Raw genomic sequence first — 25672 nt, 5'->3', positions numbered from 1 at the left:
GATTGGCAAGTTACAAAAGAGTGAAAAGATAATTCTGGAGTTGAAAACAAAAGTTGGAATTCTGGGGCAGAAAACTACATATCCATTTTCTAGAGCAGAACATTCACCACTTTCAAGCTCCCCTCCTGTACATAAGCTCCACTTTCATTCCTGCAACTAAATCAATGTATAACATATCAAATTTTATTTATCGTTAGAGACCAAAATTCTGTCTACAACACTAAAGAAGAAAGATATAATACACTATAAGGTTAAAAGTAGAGAAAAATATTGCCTTTTGTCATGGAACAATATTTAAAAGTAGGTAAAAATGTTCCAAAGGTCGTTGTTACATGGTGAGAAATTCTGCTCCGGTCCTTCTGGAGGTTGAGTGTCAGGATGTGCTGCTTCATGGCTCTTTCACTCATGTCTGAATTTCCACAGTAGGCCATGCTAAGAGCTGTGCTCTATTTCCACGAGAAGTCAATCGTGTTGACGAGCTTTACGTGGGATCATGATCTGACCTCACCCCCCCATATTAATTTGAGCTACTATTTCAACCTTTCAGGCCTCTTATGGGCTCCTGTTGACACCCGACCCAGCTACAGCATCAAGGCACACAAAGTGGTGCTCTTAAGAACTTGGACTGAATTAGCTCCAATGTTCATACAACTTTCTAGGCACAATTAGAGCAACGTTGTTTTCCACAAGGGTTTAAGCTTGGCACTTTGGCCCTAAAAATGTGATTGAAGTTGGAAGAAATTTATTTCCATAGTTTTGGTGGCTGGCAATTCTGATGACTGCATTCGAAGTGTTTTGTGCAAAAGATGAAATATTTTTTCCTTGCTTTTTCAGGGTATTAGATGATTGAATACCATTCCTAATTATTCTTATTTTGTCCCCTACAAATCGATGCATAAACAGTGTTGAAAAACAAGCTGTCTCATGGAAAGTGTAGTCATATGACCTGCATGAAGAAAAAAGGGGGTTTGGTTTATTTGCTAACGTAGAGGAATATATTCATTTTCCACAGGGGTTGAATGGGGTATTCTCAACCACTGGCTAAGAAAAAGTGTAGCACTCTAAATGGATAAGTTTACTCATAAATTCAGAGCATCGTGGGCTGTGTTTGTGTGGTAGACGAGTTTAAAAAAAATAAATTTGTGTATTCATTACACCATCTCCATATATGATTTGTGACATTCAGTTCTTTGTTCTTTAGTGGAATGTGAAAAGAAAAATTAATCTAGGCAATTTTATGGAAACACAGCTGAATATGTACCTGTTTACTATAACACAGCATCCTGTCCTGTTAAATAGAAAAGAATGATTGTAAAGGGTGTCTGAATTGGAACTCTTTCTATGCATTTGGAAATTACAGGGCCTTATTCCTTTATTTCAGATGCAGACCAATGTGAGAGATGCCCAGAGGATCACTATTCCAATGCAGAAAAAGAGAAGTGCCTCCCCAAAAGGTTCAGCTTCTTGTCCTTCAGGGAACCCTTAGGAATCATCCTGACTTCCTTTGTTCTTTTCTTTTCAGCAACCCCCATTATGGTGGCAATCATCCTTATTCTGCACTGGGAAACCCCCGTTGTCAAAGCCAACAATAGAAGCATCACGTGTGCCCTGCTTTCCTCACTCTTCCTTTGCTTTCTTTGCTCCTTTCTGTTCATTGGTTGGCCTGGAGAAGTGACCTGCTTTCTCCGGCAAACACTGTTTGGCACTGTTTTTTCCATCTCCGTTTCCTGCATCTTGGCCAAAACCATTACGGTCGTTCTTGCCTTTCTAGCCACCAAGCCAGGAAACCGGATGAGGAAGTGGGTAGGGAAAAGACTGGCAGGATTCGTCATTGTCTTCTGTTCTTTCATTCAAATGGGCTTCTGTGCGGTGTGGCTGGCCACGTCTCCTCCCTTTCCAGAGTTGGACATGCATTCCCTGACAGATAAGATCATAGTGCAATGCAACGAAGGATCAGAGATCATGTGGTACATTGTCCTGGGCTACCTGGGGCTTCTGGCCAGCATCAGCTTTGCTGTGGCTTTCTTTGCTAGGAAGCTGCCTGATACTTTCAACGAAGCCAAGCTGATCACCTTCAGCATGCTTGTGTTTTGCAGCGTTTGGGTGTCCTTCATCCCCTCCTATCTGAGCACCAAAGGAAAATACATGGTGGCTGTGGAGATCTTCTCCATCTTGGCCTCTACTGCTGGCCTCCTGGGCTGCATCTTTCTCCCCAAGTGCTACATCATTGTCTACAAGCCACATTTGAACACAAAAGAACATCTGACGAGGAGGAGACTTCAAGCGTAAAATACATGTTGCTGACTGAAGCTTCATAGAAAAAGCTCCTTTCGTTTGTTTCCCTTTTTAAAGTGGAAGGAAATTGTGTGGCTTGAATACTGTATAGTGCTTAATAGTAAGACTTCATAATTAATATCAAACCAAGTAAAATGCTTTCTTTTCTAGAACCTAAGGATTATTCTGTTGTGGTTCTACTGGAGTTCTATGGTTGTACTATTAAACTTCATCCTAATGTCCCCAGGCATGATCTTTGGCCATGACTATTTCACAAAGAATTATCTGTAGTGGGAACGTGGAAGATCATTGCATTTCGAGGATTTCTCCAGCCAAAGCTCTTTCAGAATAACATCTGCCTAGCTTTGATGAAAACCATCCCAATAATGAAAACTTTCACAGTATATCAACTTTCCTTTATTGAAAGGCTAGGAGAGATAGAAACCGCTATCTCAAAGCTCAAAATCAATGTGCTCCTCGTTTATGGAGATTTCCACTCTATGATGGGTCTTCAGATGCTGCTGCAAATCTTTGAATTTCTCCATAATAATCCATTGGATCATAGAGTGTGGATCATAACTGCTAACTGGGAGGTCACTGCTGTATTTTCTTGGTTTAAATTCCCATTGTGGTCCTTCAATGGTAGTTTATTTTTCTCACTCCACACAAACACAGTGCCAGGATTTCAGGAGTTTCTTGAGAGGATAAATCCTTTCACTCATTCCTTTCCTTTTATCTATCACTTCTGGAGTGCTGCATTTCTCTGTTCATTCCCCCAGCATGATCAGCATCTAGGAAAAAAACAAAAAAACTACACAGGGAAGGAAGAACTAGGGAGACTCCCCGGCTCTGTGTTTGAAATGAAAATGTCTGGAGAGAGCTACAATATCTACAATGGGGTTTATTCTGTGGCACATGCTTTGTACTCTCTGCATTCAGCAAGAGCAACACTGGTCTTCCAAAGGATTCAGAACAAACATAATCCCAGGGAAATTCAACCTTGGCAGGTACGTGCCTTGATTTCCCATTCCGGGGCTCTGACGTGATAAAACAAGCAAAAAGGCACATCTGTCCCTTAATTCTCAATATGGCCTAGAATCAGACCTCCATTGGCTGCCCAAATCTCAGCATTTTAAATGGATGATGAGATCAGACATGCAGAACTTCTCAGCCATTCATAAGACACACTAGTGCTAACGGAGGAAATCAGAAGTAAATTCTCTGAATGACAGTTTTAGAAGGAACCCTAAATTGCTAGTTCTTTCCCCCCAGGAGAAAGAAAAGGTATTTGTATTGTGAGGAACGAAGGGGAATATATCACCGGAAGCGTTATAGGCGTGCAGTTGATGGTCAAGCATTCCTAACCTTGTCACAGTTCACTTCTCCTTCATTCCCACTGACCTAATCCAATTTCTGAGAATCTGCCAGTAAAATTAAATGGTTTCACCCTTTTTGATGTACTCATAATTTTTTAACCACTATATCTATTTTCCTCTAATTTTAATGCTCTCTTGCCTAGAAAGTAGTGAGATAATTTTATCCCATCTCTGGTTACCTGATCTAGCCTCTGATTTACCTTCCTGAATTTTGCCCTCCCTCCAATCCAGCTTCACTACTTCCTGAGACATGTGCGTTTTAACAATAGTGTGGGAGATGAAATCTGTTTTGATGAAGAGGGGGACTCTGACTCAGGATACGACATCTTCAACCTGGCCACGTTCCAAAATCAGTCCTTCCAGAAAGTCCAGATTGGGAGGATGGACTCCAAAGCCCCTCATGGCAAAAAGTTCACCATCAGGGAAAGTGCCATTGTGTGGAATCACCAGTTTCGGCAGGTGTGTCTTCAGGCGGTGTGCGGTTGTAGCAGGAAGATGTATTAGTTTGTGTGCTTGAGCATCCCAGGTTTCCTGAATATTAGGGTTTCTCTTCTCAAAAATAATTCGACTGCCAATTCTGATTAATATTAGAAGATGTATTTTTCCTGCGCAGCCAGATCACTCTTCCATCCAGGACATGCTGCTTCATGGCCCTCTGACTCAGATCTGAAAATCCACAAGAGGCCTGGTTTAAAGCTGTGCTTTCTTTCAATGAGGAGTCAGTCTTATTCGCAAGCATTAAGTGGGACTGAGATCTGACACCCCCCCCCATGTTAGTTTTAGCTACTATTTCAATCTTAGAGTCCTCTTATGGGCTCCTGTTGACACACAACCCAGCTACATCATCAAGGGACACAAAGTGGTGCTCTTAAGAACTTAGACTGAATTACCTCGAATGTTCATACATGGATAACCACATTACCTGAATTAAGCAAAAGAGGTTTTGGTTTATTTGCTAACGTAGGGGAATATATTCTCTTTTTCAGAGGGCTTTAATAAGGAGTAGCAAAATGTCTGACTAAAATAAGATGTAGCATGATACATGGATGAATTTACTCACATACATTCAGAGTAAAGTGGGTTTAGTGAGACCAGCTTTTTAAAAATAAACATTTTGTGCAATCATTACATTATCTCTTTCAATGGCTTGTGAAATTGTTCTTTTATGGAATGGAGAAAGGACAAATTAACCTAGACGAAGTTATAGAAAGACAGCTGACTATTTACCTATTTACACACAGGCTTGGCTGATAAATAGAAAAAGATGATTGTAAAGGCTGGGTGAATTGGAACCCTTCCTATGTATTTGTAAATTCTTCCTTGGTTTCAGATGCAGAGCAATGTCAAAGATGCCCAGAGGATCACTATTCCAATGGGGAAAACAATCAATGCCTCTCCAAAATGTTCATCTATTTGTCCTTCAGGGAGCCCTTAGGAATGATTCTCATTTTCTTTGCCCTTTTCTTTTCTGCGGCCACCATTATGGTGGCAATCATCCTCATTCTGCTCTGGGACACCCCCATTTTGCAGTGTTTGGGTTTCCTTCCTCCCTGTTTATCTGAGCACGAAGGAAAAATACATGGTGGCTGTGGAGATCTTCTCCATCTTGGCCTCTACCGCTGGCCTCTTGGGCTGCATCTTTCTCCCCAAGTGCTACATCATTGTCTTGAGGCCACATTTAAATAAAAAGGAACATCTGACGAGGAAGGTATCTTAGCAGTCCAATCCAAGTACCTGTTCTTGAACATTTTCCTGGGGAGCATTTGTTTCTCTTATTAATCTTGAAGTAGTTCACATATAATCCTTAATACTGTGACTTTTCCCCCACTTGCAAAGACAAATGATGTCTTTGCATTTGTGCAATATACTGATGATTTTGAAAAGGAAATTGGGGGTAGGGGGAGGAGAAAGAACACAGTAGAGGTGTCACCCTGAATTCATTCTTGGGATTCAGGGCATTTTAGAATCCATTAGCTGTTTTGTGTGGTGGTCACAACATGCAGAGTACCTACAGTATATAAATAAAAAATATGCCATACTATATCTGTATGTTCTATGGCCTGGGAGAACAAAACGAAGCAGGACACAGGCTGATAGAATTTTGCGAAGACAATTCACTCTGCATAACAAACACTCTCTTCCAACAACCTAAGAGACGGCTTTATACATGGACTTCACCAGATGGACAACACCGAAATCAGATTGATTACATCCTTTGCAGCCAAAGGTGGCGGACATCTGTACAGTCCATAAAAACAAGGCCTGGAGTTGACTGTAGTTCAGATCATGAACTTCTTCTTGCACAATTTAGGATCAGACTAAAGAGATTAGGGAAGACCCACAGATCAGCTAGATATGAGCTCACTAATATTCCTAAGGAATATGCAGTGGAGGTGAAGAATAGATTTAAGGGACTGGACTTAGTAGATAGGGTCCCGGAAGAACTCTGGACAGAAGTTGGCAGCATTGTTCAGGAGGCGGCAACAAAATACATCCCAAAGAAAGAGAAAACCAAGAAGGCAAAATGGCTGTCTGCTGAGACACTAGAAGTAGCCCAAGAAAGAAGGAAAGCAAAAGGCAACAGTGATAGGGGGAGATATGCCCAATTAAATGCAAAATTCCAGAGGTTAGCCAGAAGAGATAAGGAGTTATTTTTAAACAAGCAATGCGCAGAAGTGGAAGAAGACAATAGAATAGGAAGGACAAGAGACCTCTTCCAGAAAATTAGAAACATTGGAGGTAAATTCCAGGCAAAAATGGGTATGATCAAAAACAAAGATGGCAAGGACCTAACAGAAGAAGAAGAGATCAAGAAAAGGTGGCAAGAATATACAGAAAACCTGTATAGGAAGGATAACAATATCGGGGATAGCTTTGACAGTGTGGTCGGTGAGCTAGAGCCAGACATCCTGAAGAGTGAGGTTGAGTGGGCCTTAAGAAGCATTGCTAATAACAAGGCAACAGGAGAAGACGGCATCCCAGCTGAACTGTTCAAAATCTTGCAAGATGATGCTGTCAAGGTAATGCATGCTATATGCCAGCAAATTTGGAAAACACAAGAATGGCCATCAGACTGGAAAAAATCAACTTATATCCCCATACCAAAAAAGGGAAACACTAAAGAATGTTCAAACTATCGAACAGTGGCACTCATTTCACATGCCAGTAAGGTAATGCTCAAGATCCTGCAAGGTAGACTTCAGCAGTTCATGGAGCGAGAATTGCCAGACGTACAAGCTGGGTTTAGAAAAGGCAGAGGAACTAGAGACCAAATTGCCAATATCCGCTGGATAATGGAAAAAGCCAGGGAGTTTCAGAAAAACATCTATTTCTGTTTTATTGACTATTCTAAAGCCTTTGACTGTGTGGACCATAACAAATTGTGGCAAGTTCTTAGTGGTATGGGGATACCAAGTCATCTTGTATGCCTCCTGAAGAATCTGTATAACGACCAAGTAGCAACAGTAAGAACAGACCATGGAACAACAGACTGGTTTAAGATTGGGAAAGGAGTACGGCAGGGCTGTACACTCTCACCCTACCTATTCAACTTGTATGCAGAACACATCATGCGACCAGCTGGCCTTGAGGAATCCAAGGCTGGAGTTAAAATCTCTGGAAGAAACATTAACAATCTCAGATATGCATATGATACCACTTTGATGGCTGAAAGTGAAGAGGAACTGAGGAGCCTTATGATGAAGGTGAAAGAAGAAAGTGCAAAAGCTGGTTTGCAGCTAAACCTCAAAAAAACCAAGATTATGGCAACCAGCTTGATTGATAACTGGCAAATAGAGGGAGAAAATGTAGAAGCAGTGAAAGACTTTGTATTCCTAGGTGTGAAGATTACTGCGGATGCTGACTGCAGTCAGGAAATCAGAAGACGCTTAATCCTTGGAAGAAGAGCAATGACAAATCTCGATAAAATAGTTAAGACCAGAGACATCACACTGACAACAAAGGCCCGCATAGTTAAAGCAATGGTGTTCCCTGTAGTAACATATGGCTGCGAGAGCTGGACCATAAGGAAGGCTGAGCGAAGGAAGATCGATGCTTTTGAACTGTGGTGTTGGAGGAAAATTCTGAGAGTGCCTTGGACTGCAAGAAGATCCAACCAGTCCATCCTCCAGGAAATAAAGCCAGACTGCTCACTTGAGGGAATGATATTAAAGGCAAAACTGAAATACTTTGGCCACATCATGAGAAGACAGGACACCCTGGAGAAGATGCTGATGCTAGGGAGAGTGGAAGGCAAAAGGAAGAGGGGCCGACCAAGGGCAAGATGGATGGATGATATTCTAGAGGTGACGGACCCGTCCCTGGGGGAGCTGGGGGTGTTGACGACCGACAGGAAGCTCTGGCGTGGGCTGGTCCATGAAGTCACGAAGAGTCGGAAGCGACTAAACGAATAAACAACAACAACATATCTGTATACATATGTGTTTGTGTTCCCCCCGAAACTTCTTCTTTTACCTTGTAGCTTACTATAAATGGTTTACGTAAAGGCACAAAAAGCAATAGAAATCCTTATCAAAAACTTATCCTTATAAACTTACCCTTATAATAAAAATCCTTATAAAAAACTGAGATGATATAATGTTGGAGGAATAGGAAACAAGTCCAGAGCAAGGTAAATTTCTGGGTTGATTCCTTTGATGATCTATGGTTTGTTTTCTGGGCTGTTCACGATATTCTCAGGAGTCTTCTCCAACACCAACGTTTAAAAGCATCAATACTCTTCCTATCCTGCTTCATTAAAGTGCACTCCCATAGAAGGAGTTTTCCAGGGAATGCCGTGGCTTGCACAGTTCTGATCTTTGTAGGTAGACACACATCACGGCTTTTAATACCTTTCCCAAGGCCTTCATGGCTGCTCTACCGGGCGCTAGTCTGTAGCAGATTTCTTGACTGCTTTTTCCTTTACTGTCGATGCTTGATCCTAAAAGGCAGAAGCTGTCCACCACTGAAATATCTTCATTCTCAATTTTAAGACACATCCCCCCCTTCAGAGTCAGTTGTACATAACATTCATTTTTTTCCCAGAAAGAAAGCGTGAGTCAATGATGATCTTCTGAATAATTTGGCATAACATGATTGTAGCATCCATCCCAGGCTTTAGTGCCAAGGCATGGGTGCCCTCTTAAGAAAATCAATTGTTTAAAAATTTCTGAGATGCTTTGAGAATGCACCATCTGGTAAGATTTCAGGGCCTCCGACTTCGATAAACTCATGGAGTTTGCACTCTTAAAAACTGTTGTTATTTTATGACCGGCAAATGCCATCTGCTGGTTCTGTGGACAGTGCACTGCCAACCCTGGAATAAGGAAGGAAGGGACTCTGCTTTTCTCCACTATCCAGCTCCCTTCTCCATTCTGGTGTTTTGGGGATATCAATACAATTTGGCTATATACAGAAGCATTTGGTGTTGTGTTTCTTTGTGTCCTTTCTTCACTTATCCTCTATGAGCAAGCCGTCTGATCAGATTGGGGCCACATTGAATGTGGTTGGGCAAGACAGTGAAAGAAAGAAAAAGTTGGAAAATTAGAGGCTGTGGAGAATTAAAACACCTGGAGAAAAATCCCCCATACATCCCTATGGGAGAGGAAGCTGGGCAGGGACTCACAATCCTCCTGACTGCTGCATTCTAAGCTGCCCTCCCAAACTGCCATCTACCCAGTCATGGGACTCAGAACGGACACGTGCCGTTTGCCCTCTGCTTCCCAGTTCAGACATGGACATCATACAGAGATGTAGAACTAGCCTTTGTTTGACCTCCTTAGACTGGAAAGAGGTGCCTTTCCATGTGCACCTCCTTTTTCCGTCTCTCCTTTTTGCTTCCCTTTTCCAACCTCTCCCTGTCCCCTTCTAGCTTCCTCAGCTCTTCCGCTGCAAGTTAATCTTTAGCTAGAGAGACTGCCTCAATCCCTGCTCTTGCATCCAAACTCTAGCACCCAAAATCTAACAGGACTAGGCAGCATCTGTAGGAATTGTCCTGAAGCCATTTCATCCATAATTTCCTCCACGCTCTCTCCCCCTGGCTGCAACCATTGTCTTGCTACTGTAGTTTGCTGGCCTTGCCTAAAGTTCTCTTACTTGATCCTGTGCCTGGTACTTAGATTCCCAGAATCTCTGCCTATAAGGGTACTTTATAACTTCATAATCACTGTTTTATTTTCCTGTAATCCACCACCTCCTGAGCAGGAAGATCTGTATGGGACCTTTCCTGGAAAACATGGGGCCAACTGGGCCACCCAATCTCTCCTTGGCCATTAACATGACAGTGCCACACATTCAAGGGTAGTACAAAATGCCTCTAGGTCCTCATCCTCACTTAATGTATGGATTTTTGTATCCCTACCATTGGGTCCTGCACGCCTTCTCTACTAGGAGTACAGCTACTCAGTGATGGAGACTCCTGTCCAATGGCTTCAGTGTCCTTGAGAATAGAAAATAGCTCTCCAAATTCCACCATTTGAGCTACTCTCTCCTCCCTTTCTTTTTCTAGGTGATCTATATGCTCAGCCTCTCACATTTCTTTTCTTCTTCTCCCATGAGATGTGATAAATATTTGGCCAAGTTAAGAGAGTATATAAGATTAAGTTAACTTTATGCTCTTAACGTTACTCGATTAAGTGTCATGGATCATAAATTTACAAAATTCATCAGATGCAGAAATGGAGCAGGCGATTTGGGAAAATCAGAGATTTCATAGTGATCTGGAAAAAGTTTTAGATGTAGCTAGAATATTCAGGGGAAAGTCCTCATGTTATCACAGCACACAGAAGTCTTTCCAAGGCAGCTTCTGTTGGCTTTAGGAGGCTGGTAGTAATCTCAAGTGAGAAAGTTGGACCTTGAATGGACACTGCAGTATAATCTCAACAGAAGTACCTGAACTAAGTAGGTAAGGGTCAGGTAAACCTTATTTCTCTAGATTCCACATAATGATGTTCCAGAAGGCCTTAAAAACCTGGATCTTCTCCCAGGCTTTGAAATAAGGTGTTTGTGGAGTCCTGGACGTGATGTTTTTCAGGGAGGTTTCCTTTTTGTTTTTCATTGCCCCCTGAATCTTAGCAATAAATAAGTCTACAGGGACTGGAGGACCTTGAGGAACTTTATCATTGGCCCTATAATTATCAAAATCACTATGTTTCACTTCTGTTTCTTTGGAAGGATGAAAGTGGCAAAAAGGCCTCTTACTAAGCAAAATGTAACACTCAGCCATGAACACCAGATTCTTTGATGCTACGTTCTACAAGGAGTCCTCCTAATTCATCCTTGCGCCACTAAGGTTTTAGAGATTATTTGCAGGGAAAAGATCTGACAGCTGAAGTTCTGAACATTCAGCATTAAAAGGAAACATCCTATTTGTTTGTTTGTTTGTTTGTTTATTTGATACACCTTTTTCTCCTCTTGCATGGATAGCTTCCTTTAGATCCTATCAAGACAAATACTTGTTTATGGTTTAGAGACCCGTTTCTATGTTGACCATGTTCTCAAACCGATGGCGTAGTGGTGCGGGTCTGCTGGCATCTAGAAACATTTTGCTACTCCTCTGCCTTCCTGATGTTGTCAGTGAGAGTTGGACACCCCTGTGCAGTCAGCCTCCGGGTGCTTCACGGGAATTTTCTAGCTCTAGAGAGAAAATGATTCTTGGGGGATATTTTTCCTTTGGGTTTCCTGGTTTGTCCTTCTACAGCTACAGAGTGCAACCAGATGACTTCATGGGAAGACTGTGGGTATCTTTCTTCTCTGAATTGCATGCATTACATCTTTAGAGAAGGTGATAAAATATGGGCAAATGTAGAAAAATCCTTCTCCATGTTTCCCCTTGGTGGGTGTAGAATTTGGTGGTGTTATATATTTCACAAGACAGCAGGCAGAGCAACCACAAAACGATGACACAAAAAAACCCAGAAGGGGGATCTGCTAATTAATTAATATAACTGCCCTGAGTTTTGTCTCTTTCTGTCTTTTGAGTAGAAATTTTTAGAGAACTGATCATGCAAACCAATATCTCGTAATATTAAGTTGCTTTCCCTCCCATCCAGCCCATTAAAATTGGCCCACTGAATTCTTTGTCTTTTTTTCATATGGCAAATACTGGGAGAGTTCATCATATTTATGTGAGTGGAGGGTAGATTTCTGGCACCCCATAAGGAACAGAATTTTCCAGCAATCCTAAGCAAAGGAAATCCTAAGAAATGCACTAATAGAATGATCTCCATAACTTCTCAATCCCCATTTCAGCATGATCTCCAAAAACTACCAGCAAGTTCTTTCCTTTTTTTTTGCCATTCATGACATCAACAACAACAACAAAATTTTACCTAACAGCACATTAGGATTGGAGGTCTATGATAATTATTTTAACCCAAAGACAGCAAGTAAGAACATTTTAGATCTTCTCTTTCTGGGGGAAAGGAATCCCATCAACTACAGTTGTCTCAGAAGGAGGAAGAAGACACTGCTGGCTATCCTTGGTGGCCTCACCTCCCCAAACTCCATCCAGATGGCCCACATGTTGAATGCCTACAAGATTCCCCAGGTATGTGCATTTCACAGAAATCTTTTGCAGTTTTTAGAAAACAGGAATCATTTCCCGGATCCTCATTCAAAATCTGTATTACTCAGTAAGCTAGATGGTGTTTATGTAAGGTAAAATTGGAAAGAAGAAAATGGCAACAATTAGTAGGAGTCAAAACTATTTCCCGGGCCAAGATAAAATACTACAGTAGTTACAAATTGATGTTGAATAACATGTTGGGTGGCAAAGACAAATTAAAAGTATCAACTCTTATATCATGAATCTCCCCAAGTAATTCCCCAATAGTCTGAGTACAGTGTGAGGAGCTACATGGGAATCTCTGACTCATCCATTTTGTTTCAAGTACAGGCATTTTCACACACAAAACGAGATCAATCTTCTCACCATAGATTAAAATGGTCCGAATCTAAAATCAGTGGGAAAAAAGTCTTACAATATAATTAATGAAATGTTCAGGACCAATATTTGTCAAAATTAGTGTGGTGAAAATGTAGGGCTCCAGACATTTTTGAACTTTGCCTCCCACCAGCTTTTCCAACATCTCTAATTTTGAAAAGAACTGAAGTCCCATAATCTCTGGAAATCCAGAAACTTGAATTCTGAGCTTTTCTACATCAACGGTTTATGTCGTTCATTCTCAATCAGTTATATGATTAATTGAAAGTAGTTTCCAGAAGTCACATAGAGACTCAAACGGAAATTTGTTCTTCAGGACAAAAGGTAGATGTCTCACTTGTGAATGCTTGTTTCATTGTTTGTTTCTTTGAACCGTAGCTCAGTTATGGCTCCTCTGATCCAGTCTTGAGAGACAAATCTCACTTCCCTTCCTTCTTCTGCATGGTTCCCAAAGAAAACTTGCAATATGAGGGGATTGTTCTTTTATTGAAACATTTTGGATGGAACTGGATTGGCCTCTTATTACCGGAGGATGAAAGTGGAAAAAACTTTTTTCAAAATCTCCAGCCAAAGCTCTTTCAGAATGACATCTGCCTAGCTCTTCTGCAAATGGTTCCAGTAATGCATACTGAAGAGATAAATCAAAATTCCATTGCTAAAACATTTGAAAAGATGGAAGACGTTATCTCACAGAAGAAAACCAACGTGTTCCTTGTTCATGGGGATTTCCAGTCAATGTTCGGTTTTCAGTTTTTTCTGGAAGTCTCTGAATTTTATAGGAATAATCCAGTGGATCATCGGGTCTGGATCATCACTGCTCAGTGGGATTTCACAGGTGTTTTTCCATGGCGTAAATTTCCATTGCAATCCTTGAATGGTACTTTATTCTTCTCCCTCCACACAAACAGAGTGCCAGGATTTCAGGAGTTTCTTGAGAACGTAAATCCTTTCACTGAATCCTTCCCTTTCATCCTTCATTTCTGGTATTCTGTATTTCTATGTTCATTCCCCCAGTTTCGCCTGTATCCAAAAGGAGCAAAGAAGTGCACAGGGAAGGAAGAACTGGGGAGACTCCCTGGCTATGTGTTTGAAATGGAAATGTCTGGAGAGAGCTACAATATCTACAATGCGGTTTATTCTGTAGCACACGCTTTGCATTCTCTGCATTCCACCAGAGCAAATCCACGATCTCTGAGGAATCAAGAGAGACTGAATCCTTGGACTGTTGACTCATGGCAGGTAGGAGGTCCCTCAAGAAGATGCATGGGCAGCACAGGGACTCAGGAGCAAGGCGGGAATCAGCAGCTCCCAAGCTAGAGAACCTTGATTTGTGGCTATAGATCAGCTACAAGTGGCTGCCATGTAAACCACCAAGTACCAATTGATTGGAAGATACGAGAAAAGGCCAGGAAAGCAATGTGGTCCAGATATAAAGGCCCTGTATGAAGGCCCTCAATTTTTTGCTCCAAATAAGGCAATCAGCTCTTGTATTTAAGGTTCATTCTCAAATCTAATTTAGCCAAGTTTTATGCCAAGTGAATCCAAATGCTGAAGAAGAGTTTGCCTGTCTAGATAGCTGCAATTTATTGCTGAGGTGTGGTGTTACGTCTCACAAGTTGCAAGAAACAAGGGCTTGCCACCAGGACTTGAAACAGTGATGCGTTGGATGAGTAGTCAAAGAAAATCCATAGGAGGGGACAAGGGGGCTGAATAAAAAGATTTGCATCATGAGGTGTCTCTTAACTTAACTACTTGCATCAGATCTCAGTAAAGAATTATGTAGGGGCTGGGATTGGTTTTTGGGATCACCACTCACAAGCTGTCCATTTTACAATATTGGAAAAGGACTTTTTTGGCAAACTATAAAATTTATAGTACTTTCACACACACACCTGTACTAGGTGCATTGCATTGTACTGATAGTTGACAGTCGGGAGTGCATGAAGAAAGATTGTGGAAGCCTTCTGGACATTCTGTGTGAAAATCCAAATTATTTGTGAATATTCCTGCAGTTTTTTTGGATAAACAGCAACAACAACAGCAAACCATTGACTTTATTAGGAATGGAGTGGACTGGACTGGCTCCACATATGTAACATTCTAAGCAGGTGGTGGCAAGAGGCTGGCCTTGTTAGGGCTCTGAAGTTGAGCAGACATTGACACTTCAGTTGGAGATCACCAGGGAATATCAGGGCTCTAGATTAAGCTGAATTGAAACCAATGTGGGACAGGAGAATGACAAAGCCCTTCCGTGACATTGCCACAGATATGCATAGTTGTGTCCTTGCAGTCCTCCAGAGACAAACTGAATTTGAATCCAGCAGGAAATGGAATTATAGAATGTTGCAGTGGGCAACTTATGTGCTGAGCAGACTTTCCCTGTAACCCTCCATGTGGGGGAGCAAAAGGACATACGTGTAGTCCTCGCTTAATACCCACAATTGGGACCAGCCACTCCATCGCTAAGTGATGCAGCTCTTAAGCCAGACATCACATGACCCCGACTGGCAATTTTATTGCTGACTTCTCCTTTGACTCTGCTTGTCAGAAGCTGACTGTGCAGCGCAAATGGCAACCTTATGGCCATGGGATGCTGCTACAGCCATAAATGCCTGGTGGTTGCAAAGTGCCCAAATCTTGATCACTGACTGCAGGGATGCTGTGACAGTCCTAAGTGAGAGGACAGGTCATAAAGTTACTTTTTCAGTGCCATCATAACTTTGAATGGTCACCTAACAGGGCAGTCCTTAAGTGAGGTCTACCTGTAATTGCTGTAAAGTCCATGTTTTGCGTGGGAAATACAAGATTTGACTCAACTGCAATTTTGTTTATCAGTGTGGTCTAAGACACACTAATACAGTATTTGTAGTGCTGCAAATTTAAGAGATGTTTGAATCAAAGCAGAGTGGCCCTCAGTTTCAAATATCAGAGCTTTAGCACTCAAACGCTGGTCTTTTGTTTTTCTGCTTGCTGCTGTTGTTCTCATAATTCTTTAACCCCACACCCGTTTCACTGTAATTCCGCTGCTTCCCTGCCAGAGACGTCTCAGTGATGTAAGCAAGGATCTAACATTTTTCCTATCTCAACCATAGCTTCACTACTTTCTGAGACATGTGCGTTTTAACAATACCGCGGGAGATGAAATCTTTTTTGACGAGAACGGGGATTTTGACCCAGGATATGCAGTCTTCAACTTGGTCACCTTCCAGAACAAATCCTTTCACAGAGTCCAAATTGGAAGGATGGATTCCAAAGCTCCTGAGGAGAAAAGGTTTACCATCAGGGAAAGGGCCATCGTGTGGAATCACAAATTTCGTCAGGTAACTCTTTAGTCAGTGCATAAGTGTAAGTGGAAAATATATTTCTTTGTGTCTTTGAGAATTTTCAGGGGTAATATGTTCATTAAAGGCCCAAATATGACATGTTTCCTCAATATTTTGGTTTCAACTGCTTATTGTGATCAGTATGCAAAGATGCGTATGTGAAGATATGTGAACATTTTCCTACTTACAGTTTTTCTGGAGATTTGATATAACAATTAACCAGGACATTATAAAGATACTTCATTCATTTTTTTTCTTACAAATGAATAAAAATAATAATAATAATAATAAAAAGACATATGAATTGGAAAACTCTATTGTAAGTATTAGCTGAGAACGAGACCTTTACTACTGTTCTACAGAAGTCGTGACCCATTAAAAAAAAGAAAATTAATTAATTTCTTCAATAAACAGGAATACTACCATATCCCCAAAAGAAATGGCTCCAAGAATGTGTGGATAGGAAATAATGACAGAAAAAAGCAAAATTCAATATGGCTCCCTTTGAGAAGAATTCTCCCTTTGAGAGACTTTTGTGCAAGTCACCAGGATGAGATAGAGATAGAGATAGAGATAGAGATAGAGATAGAGATAGAGATAGAGATAGAGATAGAGATAGAGAGATAGAGAGATAGAGAGATAGAGAGATAGAGAGATATAGAGATAGAGAGATAGAGAGATATAGAGATAGAGAAGGAGATAGAGGGACAGCGACAGCAACTGAGACAGAGATATGGATAGATTGAAAATCATAATAGACCAGCCACATTATCAATATTCCATGAGAACAAACTTTGAAATAGTTGGAGTGTTCTACCCTAAAAAATCATCAAAATATAAAACCATCCCTTGATCCTTTAGTTTACAATACAGTTTACTTATTTTATTGTAATTTATATGCTTTTAATTCTGATTTTATTGTAAACCACTCAGAGTCCCCCTTTTGGGAGAGATGGGCGGTAACAGAAATTTGAAAAATCAATCAATCAATCAATCAATAGTTGCTGATTCTCAGGCTTTGTATTTGAACTGCATATTTTGTGTGTACTTTTTTTCAGGGGGGGATAATGGTCTAGGTCCGTTTATATAAAGAGTGGATGACAGGTAGGAACCAAGAATGGCTACAAGATGCTGTTGCCCGCTGATTTCAGTGGTCCTAAGAGAAGAAGAACATGGAAAATTTGAAAGGGCGATTTTAACATTGGGACATTTTGAGCTCAAACATTTTGCACACCATAAGATTGCAATAAGCTCATTTCTTTTCCAGTTCCCTTGCAAAAAAGATGGACTATTTCCAGATGTGGTATGAATCCTAGCCTTATTCCTTTCTTACATTTATTTGTAGATACGTCCCCGGGCCAGATGTGTTGAGAGCTGCCCCCATGGGTACAGGAGGTTTGTTCAGGAGGGAAAACATGTTTGTTGCTACAGTTGCACTAAATGTCCCAAAGGAACGATCTCAGTCCAAATTGGTAAGTTAAAAAAAAAAATAAAGTTCAAAACAAAAGTCAAAACAAAAGTTGGAATTCTGGAGTAGAAAGTTATGCAACGATTTTGTAGAATGCAGCACTCCAGACTTTAAGGTTTCTCTTCTGTACCTACCCTCCATCTTTATGTATAAAATGTCGTACTTCATTGATAGCTATACATCCATATTTTGTATAAAACACTGAACAAGAGAAATATAATGTACTATATTATTAAGAGAGAAAAACAAACGTAATTGCTTTCTGAGATAGAATAATAATATGCAGATAAACTGGTTCGAAAGACTGATGTTACACTGGAGAGAAGTTCTCCTGTCTTGATGTAGCCTATGTGCCTGATGCCTTGTAAAGTCCTTTCAGATTTTACTGTTATCAGTAATTAAACTGCAAAACTACACTAGGTCAGGATTAACACCTATGTTTTTATTCCATGAGGAGTCACTCTTGTTGACAAGTGTTAAGTGGAATTCAAGATCTCTCCCGCTCCCCCATGTGAATTTTAGCCAGCATTTCAATCAGCAAGCCCTCTTACAGACCCCTGCTGACACACAACCCAACTACAGCATCAATGGACAAAAAGCATCGCTCTTAAGAACTTGGACTGAATTAGCTCCAATGTTCCTTTATCTTTCTAGGCATAATTAAAGGAACATTGTGTCCCACAGATTCAGGCTCAGGGCTTTGGTCCTAAAAAGCTTGACTGAAGTGGGAACAAAATTATTTCCATGGTGATTGGCAATTCTAAGTATTGTCTTAGAATAGTTGAAGTAGGACTTTTTCTTGCTCTTTCTATATATGGGAGGATTGAAACATAATTCCTAATCATTTAAAGTTATACATTTGCTCCTTCCACATCTGTTGATTTCCCATTTTTGAAGCTGATTAATCTTCTATTTATGCCCTCTATAATCAGCATCTCACAGATCTGTTGAAAACCAACTTGTGTCAGAGAAAGGCTAAAACCGTTATTTGCAGAAAGGAGAGGAGAGGTGGCTTTATTTGCTGACATCGGGGAAATATTCACTTTTTGGAGGGCTGACTAGGGTGTTCTCGACCTTTGGCTAAAATTATGAGGAGCCTACAAAATGAATGGATTCACTCAGATAAATTCAGGTTAAAGTGGGATGTGTGGCTGTAGCACTTCAAAAAGAAATTACAAATGTTTATTCAGTATATTAATATTTACCCCCATATTTTTGTGCCGTTCAATTACTTGTTCTCTTAGAGGAAGGGTTAGGGTCAAGTTAATCAAGAGAAGTTTATAGTAACACTGATTATCATAAAGGGAACTATTTCTATTTATTTGGAAATTACAGAGCCTACCTGTTTCCATTTCAGATGCAGACCAATGTGAGAGATGCCCAGAGGATCACTATTCCAATGGGGAAAACAATCGATGCCTCCCCAAAATGTTCAGCTTTTTGTCTTTCAGTGAACTCTTAGGAATCATCCTGACTTCCTTTGTTCTTTTCTTTGCTGCAGCCACCATCATGATGGCAATCATCCTTATTCTGCACTGGGACACCCCCATTGTCAAAGCCAACAATAGAAGCATCACGTGTGCCCTGCTTTCCTCACTGTTCCTTTGCTTTCTGTGTCCCTTTCTGTTCATTGGTTGGCCTGGAGAAGTGACCTGCTTTCTCCGGCAAACACTGTTTGGCACTGTTTTTTCCATCTCCGTTTCCTGCATCTTGGCCAAAACCATTACGGTCGTTCTTGCCTTTCTGGCCACCAAGCCAGGAAACCGGATGAGGAAGTGGGTAGGGAAAGGACTGGCAGGATTTCTCATTGTCTTCTGTTCCTTCATTCAAGTGGGCTTCTGTGCGGTGTGGCTGGCCACGTCTCCTCCCTTCCCAGAGTTGGACATGCATTCCCTGACAGATAAGATCATAGTGCAATGCAACGAAGGATCAGAGATCATGTGGTACATTGTCCTGGGCTACCTGGGGTTTCTGGCCAGCATCAGCTTTGCTGTGGCTTTCTTTGCTAGGAAGCTGCCTGATAGTTTCAATGAAGCCAAGCTGATCACCTTCAGCATGTTTGTGTTCTGCAGTGTTTGGGTGTCCTTCTTTCCTGCCTATCTTAGCACCAAGGGAAAATACATGGTGGCTGTGGAGATCTTCTCTATCCTGGCCTCTACTGCTGGCCTCTTGGGCTGCATCTTCCTCCCCAAGTGCTACATCATTCTCTTGAAGCCACATTTAAACACAAAAGCACATCTGACAAGGAGGGTATTTTAATGGTCCTATTGAAATGTGCATTATTTATTTTGGGCAATAGTTCTCCCATTTGCCCTATGTAGAATGTGCAGTTATTTATAGGAAAGGAGTTATTCCTCCTGCTGAAAGGAGGCGAGGATTATACCTGTTTCCTTTTGACTTCAAAGGGATAGAGAAAGATTCTTTTGTGTCAAGGTACTAATACTGAATAAGGAAATGAAAAAGGTAGGGGTCTTTGGAGGAACGTGATTCTCTAGATCCATTTCACCTTTGCATCTTAAGGAATGGAGTGAAGGTTGTCTTCTTCAGTCTGCTTAATTTTCATTTTGGGTTAATAAAGATCTTTGCTTTACTTGTGCAGTAATTGCTTCTCTTTCATCTTATGTTTATTATTAGATGTTTTGAATTTTGTATGCATGACAATTCTGGCAATCCAGTGAAAGGATGAATGGATGGATGGATGGATATGGATGGATAGGAGATAAGATACTGATAAGATAGATAAATCTATGGATGGTTCCTTGAAATGTGCAGAATGGATGGATGGATGGATGGATGGATGGATGGATGGATGGATGGATAGATAGATAGATAGATAGATAGATAGATGCTCTGAAGATGTTTATATTCTGAGCAGCAAAAATTCTTGTTAGTTGGATTGGATGAACTGTTTATTAGCAGATGAAGAAGCATTCTCTGACATTGCTAACTGTGAACATTCTTTTTTGTCTGTTCCTAAAGTTTGTGAGTCACTGCATATTGCATTGTTCTCCAGGCGCTATAAACTGAAATCCCAACAAAGTCAAGTGAATATTATTGTGTTGGGCCACACATAAAAAATACAATAGTATTTACTAATATTTTAAATGGAAATATAAAAGCATATATAAAAAATACACCAAAAACAATGAAAAGGCCCAAAACAGGCAACATGTAAAAACCAATAAAGAGACACAGATATTGCAGCCTACTGAACACTAAGAGGAAATCTATGGTGGCTGTGGAGGTCTTCTCCATCCTGGAACCTGTTGACTCATTGGACAGAATCATTCTACCAAGCATTACACTTCCAAGAGATTACACAAAACATCTTGTAAGGAAAATGAATGTGCTACATGGTCCTTGAAGTACATATGATTTGCATATTTTTGGGGACAGAAACAATGGTAAGAAACCAAACTGTTAGTCACATGACCAATATCCTATCTAAGTTTCTGTTTCATATTTCATGCTGTTTCTTTTTCTTTATAGTAAATTTTATTAGGATCAAAGAGAAGAATAAAAACTACCAAAAAGAAAAAAAAACTCCAAAGAAAGAAAAAAACTAAACAAGTGCAGAAACAAAAGAGAATTTTTTTTCAAATTTACAAAAATGTGGCTTCCCGTGAGAGGCTTGTCCCAGAAGCCATAAAATGTTTCTGATTCTTCTCCTCTGCCATGAAATGTATAGGAGGGAGGTGGGAGGCTGGATTGCTGCTTGAGAACAGACATTGCCAGTAGACACAGCAGAGAGGAACTGAATTGCTCTGGGAATCACCTTATCTACAATTGACACCAACCCGAGGAATGCAGGTTGGGAACTGAGTTGTAAAACCAAAAGCAGTTGTAAAGATTGAGTTTCAAAAGAAAAGTGGGAAAACATGAAGAGTTTAAAGGACGGATTCACGGAATCTGATTCACTTGTGTCTTTGAATGGAAAGTGACTGTATCTTAATAAAATTTCCTTCCTAAAACCTAAATGGCTTATAGCGAGGATTATTGCTATTGAGATATGTGACCCCACATTCCTTATACTTCCAACTTTTAATAGCAAGAATATACAAAAATTTCCATAATCAATTTCTATATTAAATCAAAACACCACATTATTTCTATAAGTCATTCCACTTTAACACTTAATAAAAATCACTAAGTACAGTTACTCAGTTAAAACTGAAATACTTTGGCCACATAACGAGAAGACAGGACACCCTGGAGAAGGTGCTGATGCTAGGGAGAGTGGAAGGCAAAAGGAAGAGGGGCCGACCAAGGGCAAGATGGATAGATGATATTCTAGAGGTGATAGACTCATCCCTGGGGGAGCTGGGGGTGTTGACGACCGACAGGAAGCTCTGGCGTGGGCTGCTCCATGAAGTCACGAAGAGTCGAAAGCGACTAAACAAATAAACAACAAAAACAGTTACTCCTCCCCTTCATATTAAAATAAAGGAAAAAAAAATCATATAAGCCTCCTAAACATCTTTCTCCCCTCTGAAAGATAAAACATACTAATTATTCCCTTCCTACTACTATTCTATACATTTCTGTCTACTATAATAAGAATCAAATTAAACAGCAGATTGGTTGTCTGCTATTATGCTTAATAGTACCAAAATTTTAATAATCCCAATCTTAATAAACCCAAAAAACAAAGACAATTCAAAACAGTAATTCTTTAAAAGGGAATATCATCAATCAAATCCTTAAAGCAAACCAGATAAACATTCTTTAACCTTAATACCACAGTTTTAATAAATTTAATCTTAATAAACCCCCAAAACAAAGCCAATTCAAAACAGTAAATCCAAATCTTTTAAGGCAAATAGCATCAATCAAATCTGTAAAGCAAACCAGATGAACATTCTTCAACCCTTATCCCATTTCAAAATAAACCAGAGCAGTTACGTATCCCCACAATGTGCACAGAGCTTTCCTCTTGAAAGAATCAAACAGCCCAACTGCTCCCCTCAAAGACTCCAGGTTCTTTTCATGGCATTCCACCAGGAGATCGATTTTACTTATGGCTTGCAGATCACTCTCTCCCTTAGGTTTCTCCAACTCCATTATCCAATCTTCAGCATCTCGATGGAAGTCCCAATCTCAGTCTGAAAAAAAGACCTTTCTATCACTCTTAAATTTCATCCACCACATCCCCAACCTGATGGCACAACTCAGATCTCATATTTTCCACCATGTCCTGGATATCCTACATGAAAGCTCAATAGAAGTCAGAAGAAATCTGTTTAAAATCCTGTTGAAACTCAGAAAGAATCTGTTTGAAATCCTCCATGTCTCATGCAGTAGATTATGGTGCCCCCTAGAAGCTTAACTAGCAAAAGTCAAAGGTATGGAAAAGGTCCAAAGTGTGTTTACATAAAGTGAGAGTGAGATAGCAGACAGTTCTGAAGGGAAAGTGAAAACAGAAAGCTGAAGGTTCAAATCAGCCAACTCAACCTGTAGGAAAATGCCAATTAAATTTAATACAAAAACAATAACAGGAAGACAATTGTTTACTCTCAATCTTTGGAATTTTCTTTGGAAGGAATATGAAATCCAAAACTTAATTTTTCTTTTTTTAAATCCCCAAAATAACATTAAGCAGCCAGAGGACCAGCTTCTCCTCACTGTAGAAAGCCTCTCTTGGTGTAAACATACTTTAAAAAAATAAAAAAAATTAGTGGGGTGACCAGTCTTACTGTCCCTTTATGGCTACAGTGCATCTTGGAAAGTGATGAAGTCCCTTCCTCCCAGCTGGGTCTTACTATTCAAATGCAAAATGCTCTTTGTGATCTTCTGGCTGCAAGCAGCCAGCCAGAGGACAGATGGGATGATTCCAAGTATTCTCCTTGATCCAGAGAACATTTGTGGGCTTCAGGAAAACCTGCCTGCACCCAAAAAAAGTTAGTGCATTGTCAGCTCCACCTGCTGAGCCAGCAGGCACAGGCATTCAGTCCACTATTCCTACTGGAAGCCCTAATATTTCATAGGTAAAGGAAAAGGTAAAGGTTTCCCTTGACATTAAGTCCAGTCGTGTCCAACTCTAGGGGGCGGTGCTCTTCTCCGTTTCAAAACCGCAGAGCCGGTGTTTGTCTGTAGACACTTCCGTGGTCATGTGGCCGGCATGACTACGCTGTTACCTGCCCGCCGAAGCGGTACCTATTAATCTACTCACATTTGCATGTTTTCAAACTGCTAGGTTGGCAGGAGCTGGGACTAGCAACAGGAGCTCACCACGTCACGCGGATTCGAACCGCCGACCTTCCGATCAGCAAGCTCAGCAGCTCAGCAGTTTAACCCACAGTGCCACCACATCATGCTGTTTCTAATTAGACCAAAAACCAAAACCTAGCAAACAAAACCAAACCAGCAATGCATTATTGAAAAGAAGGACATAGACATAAAGATTCATTTCCCCACTTGCTTTGGTCAGCTGAGCCTGGATTTGGTGAAAAAAACAAAAACAAACACACAAACCAAAAAAACACACACCACAGTCTGCTATATTTTTTCAGCTAGTAGGTGTATTTGGTACTTTAAGAAAAGTCTATGGACATGCTTATACAAGACAGCCTAGTCAAACATGAGTAGCCATACAACACCCATTTCCCAGAAAATATACTGAGGAGGTCACCCCCCTCATTGTCCCTCTAGCCTCCAGGAGGCTCTCTGGCATCTCCTCTGTTGTGCCATTTGGGTGGTGGGCCCCTGATCTGGGAAAGACATTAGCTGCAGGCCATGGTTATTTCCCCTGCTAAGAAGGCCCAGAATGAGGGAAAAGGTGGGAATTCAGAGGTGAAAATAATCCTTGGTGATAAAGACTACATTTCATAGGTGATAAAGCTTATGTTTCAGAATTAAATAAAAATAAATAAATAAACAGGAGCAACATAGATCCTGGCTGAAGAGTACCTGCAGTCCCCATGAGCATCATGCCATAGCAACAGGAAGTTAATAGTAACAGCTTCTGATCTGTTGACATCTGATTTGAATAAGGAGCTTGAAAAATAGCCAACATAATTTCAAAAACTGTTTGACTCGGAATTTTGGTGAAATGTATTGAAAACCTCTTCCTGGTTTTGGCAGAATGGAAACACTGGGCTGCAACTAAAAAAACAGCCCTGAATTCTTCTAATCTATCTGAAGGTTGGAAAAGAATAGGGCTACAGGAGGATGTCATATCTGACAGAGACAAGGTGGGAGCTATTCTTCCAACAACTCATCAAGCAAAGTATTCCTGAGGAAACCCCCTCCCCAAAGTTGAAAGACCTACTCTCTCAAAAGATGAAAAAAAAGAAGAAAAAAACCTGAAAGAACTTTCCTCAAGGGATTCCAGTGATGCGTGGAGCTGCTGAATTTATAACAAATTTCAACACTTTTGAAGGTTTTAAATCATGTGATTTAAAAAGATTGCAAAGGAGGGCTGCTGAGTGAAGGATGAAGATTCTGATTTTGAGGTTATAAATAATTTTCCCCAATATTCCAACAATACGTGCTATTTTTTCCTTGTTGCTCTTTGTTTAAGAGATGGGATTTAAAGAGCATTGGAGTGTTTGCAATGGATCCATAGAAGTCAAAAGTTGACATCACTGGAGAGAAAACATTAGGAGAATTTTGAAGGTTTTGTGGGAAAATAAACCTTCACATCACTATCACACACACAAAAAATAGAATTTTAAAAACTAAATTAAAAATAATAGAACAAAAGAAAACACAATATAGGTATTAAAAACAAGTAAGGTATGTATCTTAGGGTCTATGGAAAGATCCCTGCTGAAAGTTTCTCTCCAAGACCACATTAGAACACAAACAGGAATAAATTATGTCATCATCGAATATAGAAAACGGAAGCTACGCTGGGCAGGACATGCCGCGCACATGTCAGATGGCCATTGGGCAACAGAAGTCGCTGAATGGTATCCTAGAGAAATAAAAAGACCTATCCGCCGACCTCCAGAGAGATGGGAAGTTCCAATAGTCAAGGACTTTGGCTGAACCTGGGGAAGAAAAGCCAGGATTCGAGAAAAATGGAAAGCAAGTTGTGACCAGCAGGATTCTGTCCAGCAACAGTCTGGTCAATCAAGGTGATCAAGGTGAAGGTATGTACCTTAAGTATCATCAAATATAGCACACAATCTTTAAGGAGAGAACATGCACACAAAGATCACATGAACACTATGAATATGCAGCCGTGTGGTTTAGGGCTTGCTTGGAAATCATTTGTGATGCAGGTTTGGCCACATTAGCAACTGATAATGTTAGCTGAACCATTAAGTGTCATGGTTTAAGGATTCAT

The 25672-nt window shown here is 40.5% G+C and overlaps 1 protein-coding gene across 1 annotated transcript; it reads left to right on the top strand.

Annotated features, from left to right (window-relative positions):
- Positions 1 to 1341: 1341 nt before the first annotated feature.
- On the top strand, positions 1342 to 2289 carry LOC134496834 (vomeronasal type-2 receptor 26-like). Its single transcript, XM_063302547.1, has one exon. It carries the CDS (start codon positions 1342 to 1344, stop codon positions 2287 to 2289), a length of 948 nt encoding a protein of 315 aa, XP_063158617.1.
- The last annotated feature ends 23383 nt before the right edge of the window (positions 2290 to 25672 follow it).

This window comes from Candoia aspera, chromosome 4 (assembly GCF_035149785.1).
Source record: "Candoia aspera isolate rCanAsp1 chromosome 4, rCanAsp1.hap2, whole genome shotgun sequence".
NCBI classification, from domain to species: Eukaryota; Metazoa; Chordata; class Lepidosauria; order Squamata; family Boidae; genus Candoia; species Candoia aspera.
The sequence above is the reverse complement of the archived record's forward strand: the minus strand, read 5'-3'. Positions and strand labels throughout refer to the sequence as shown.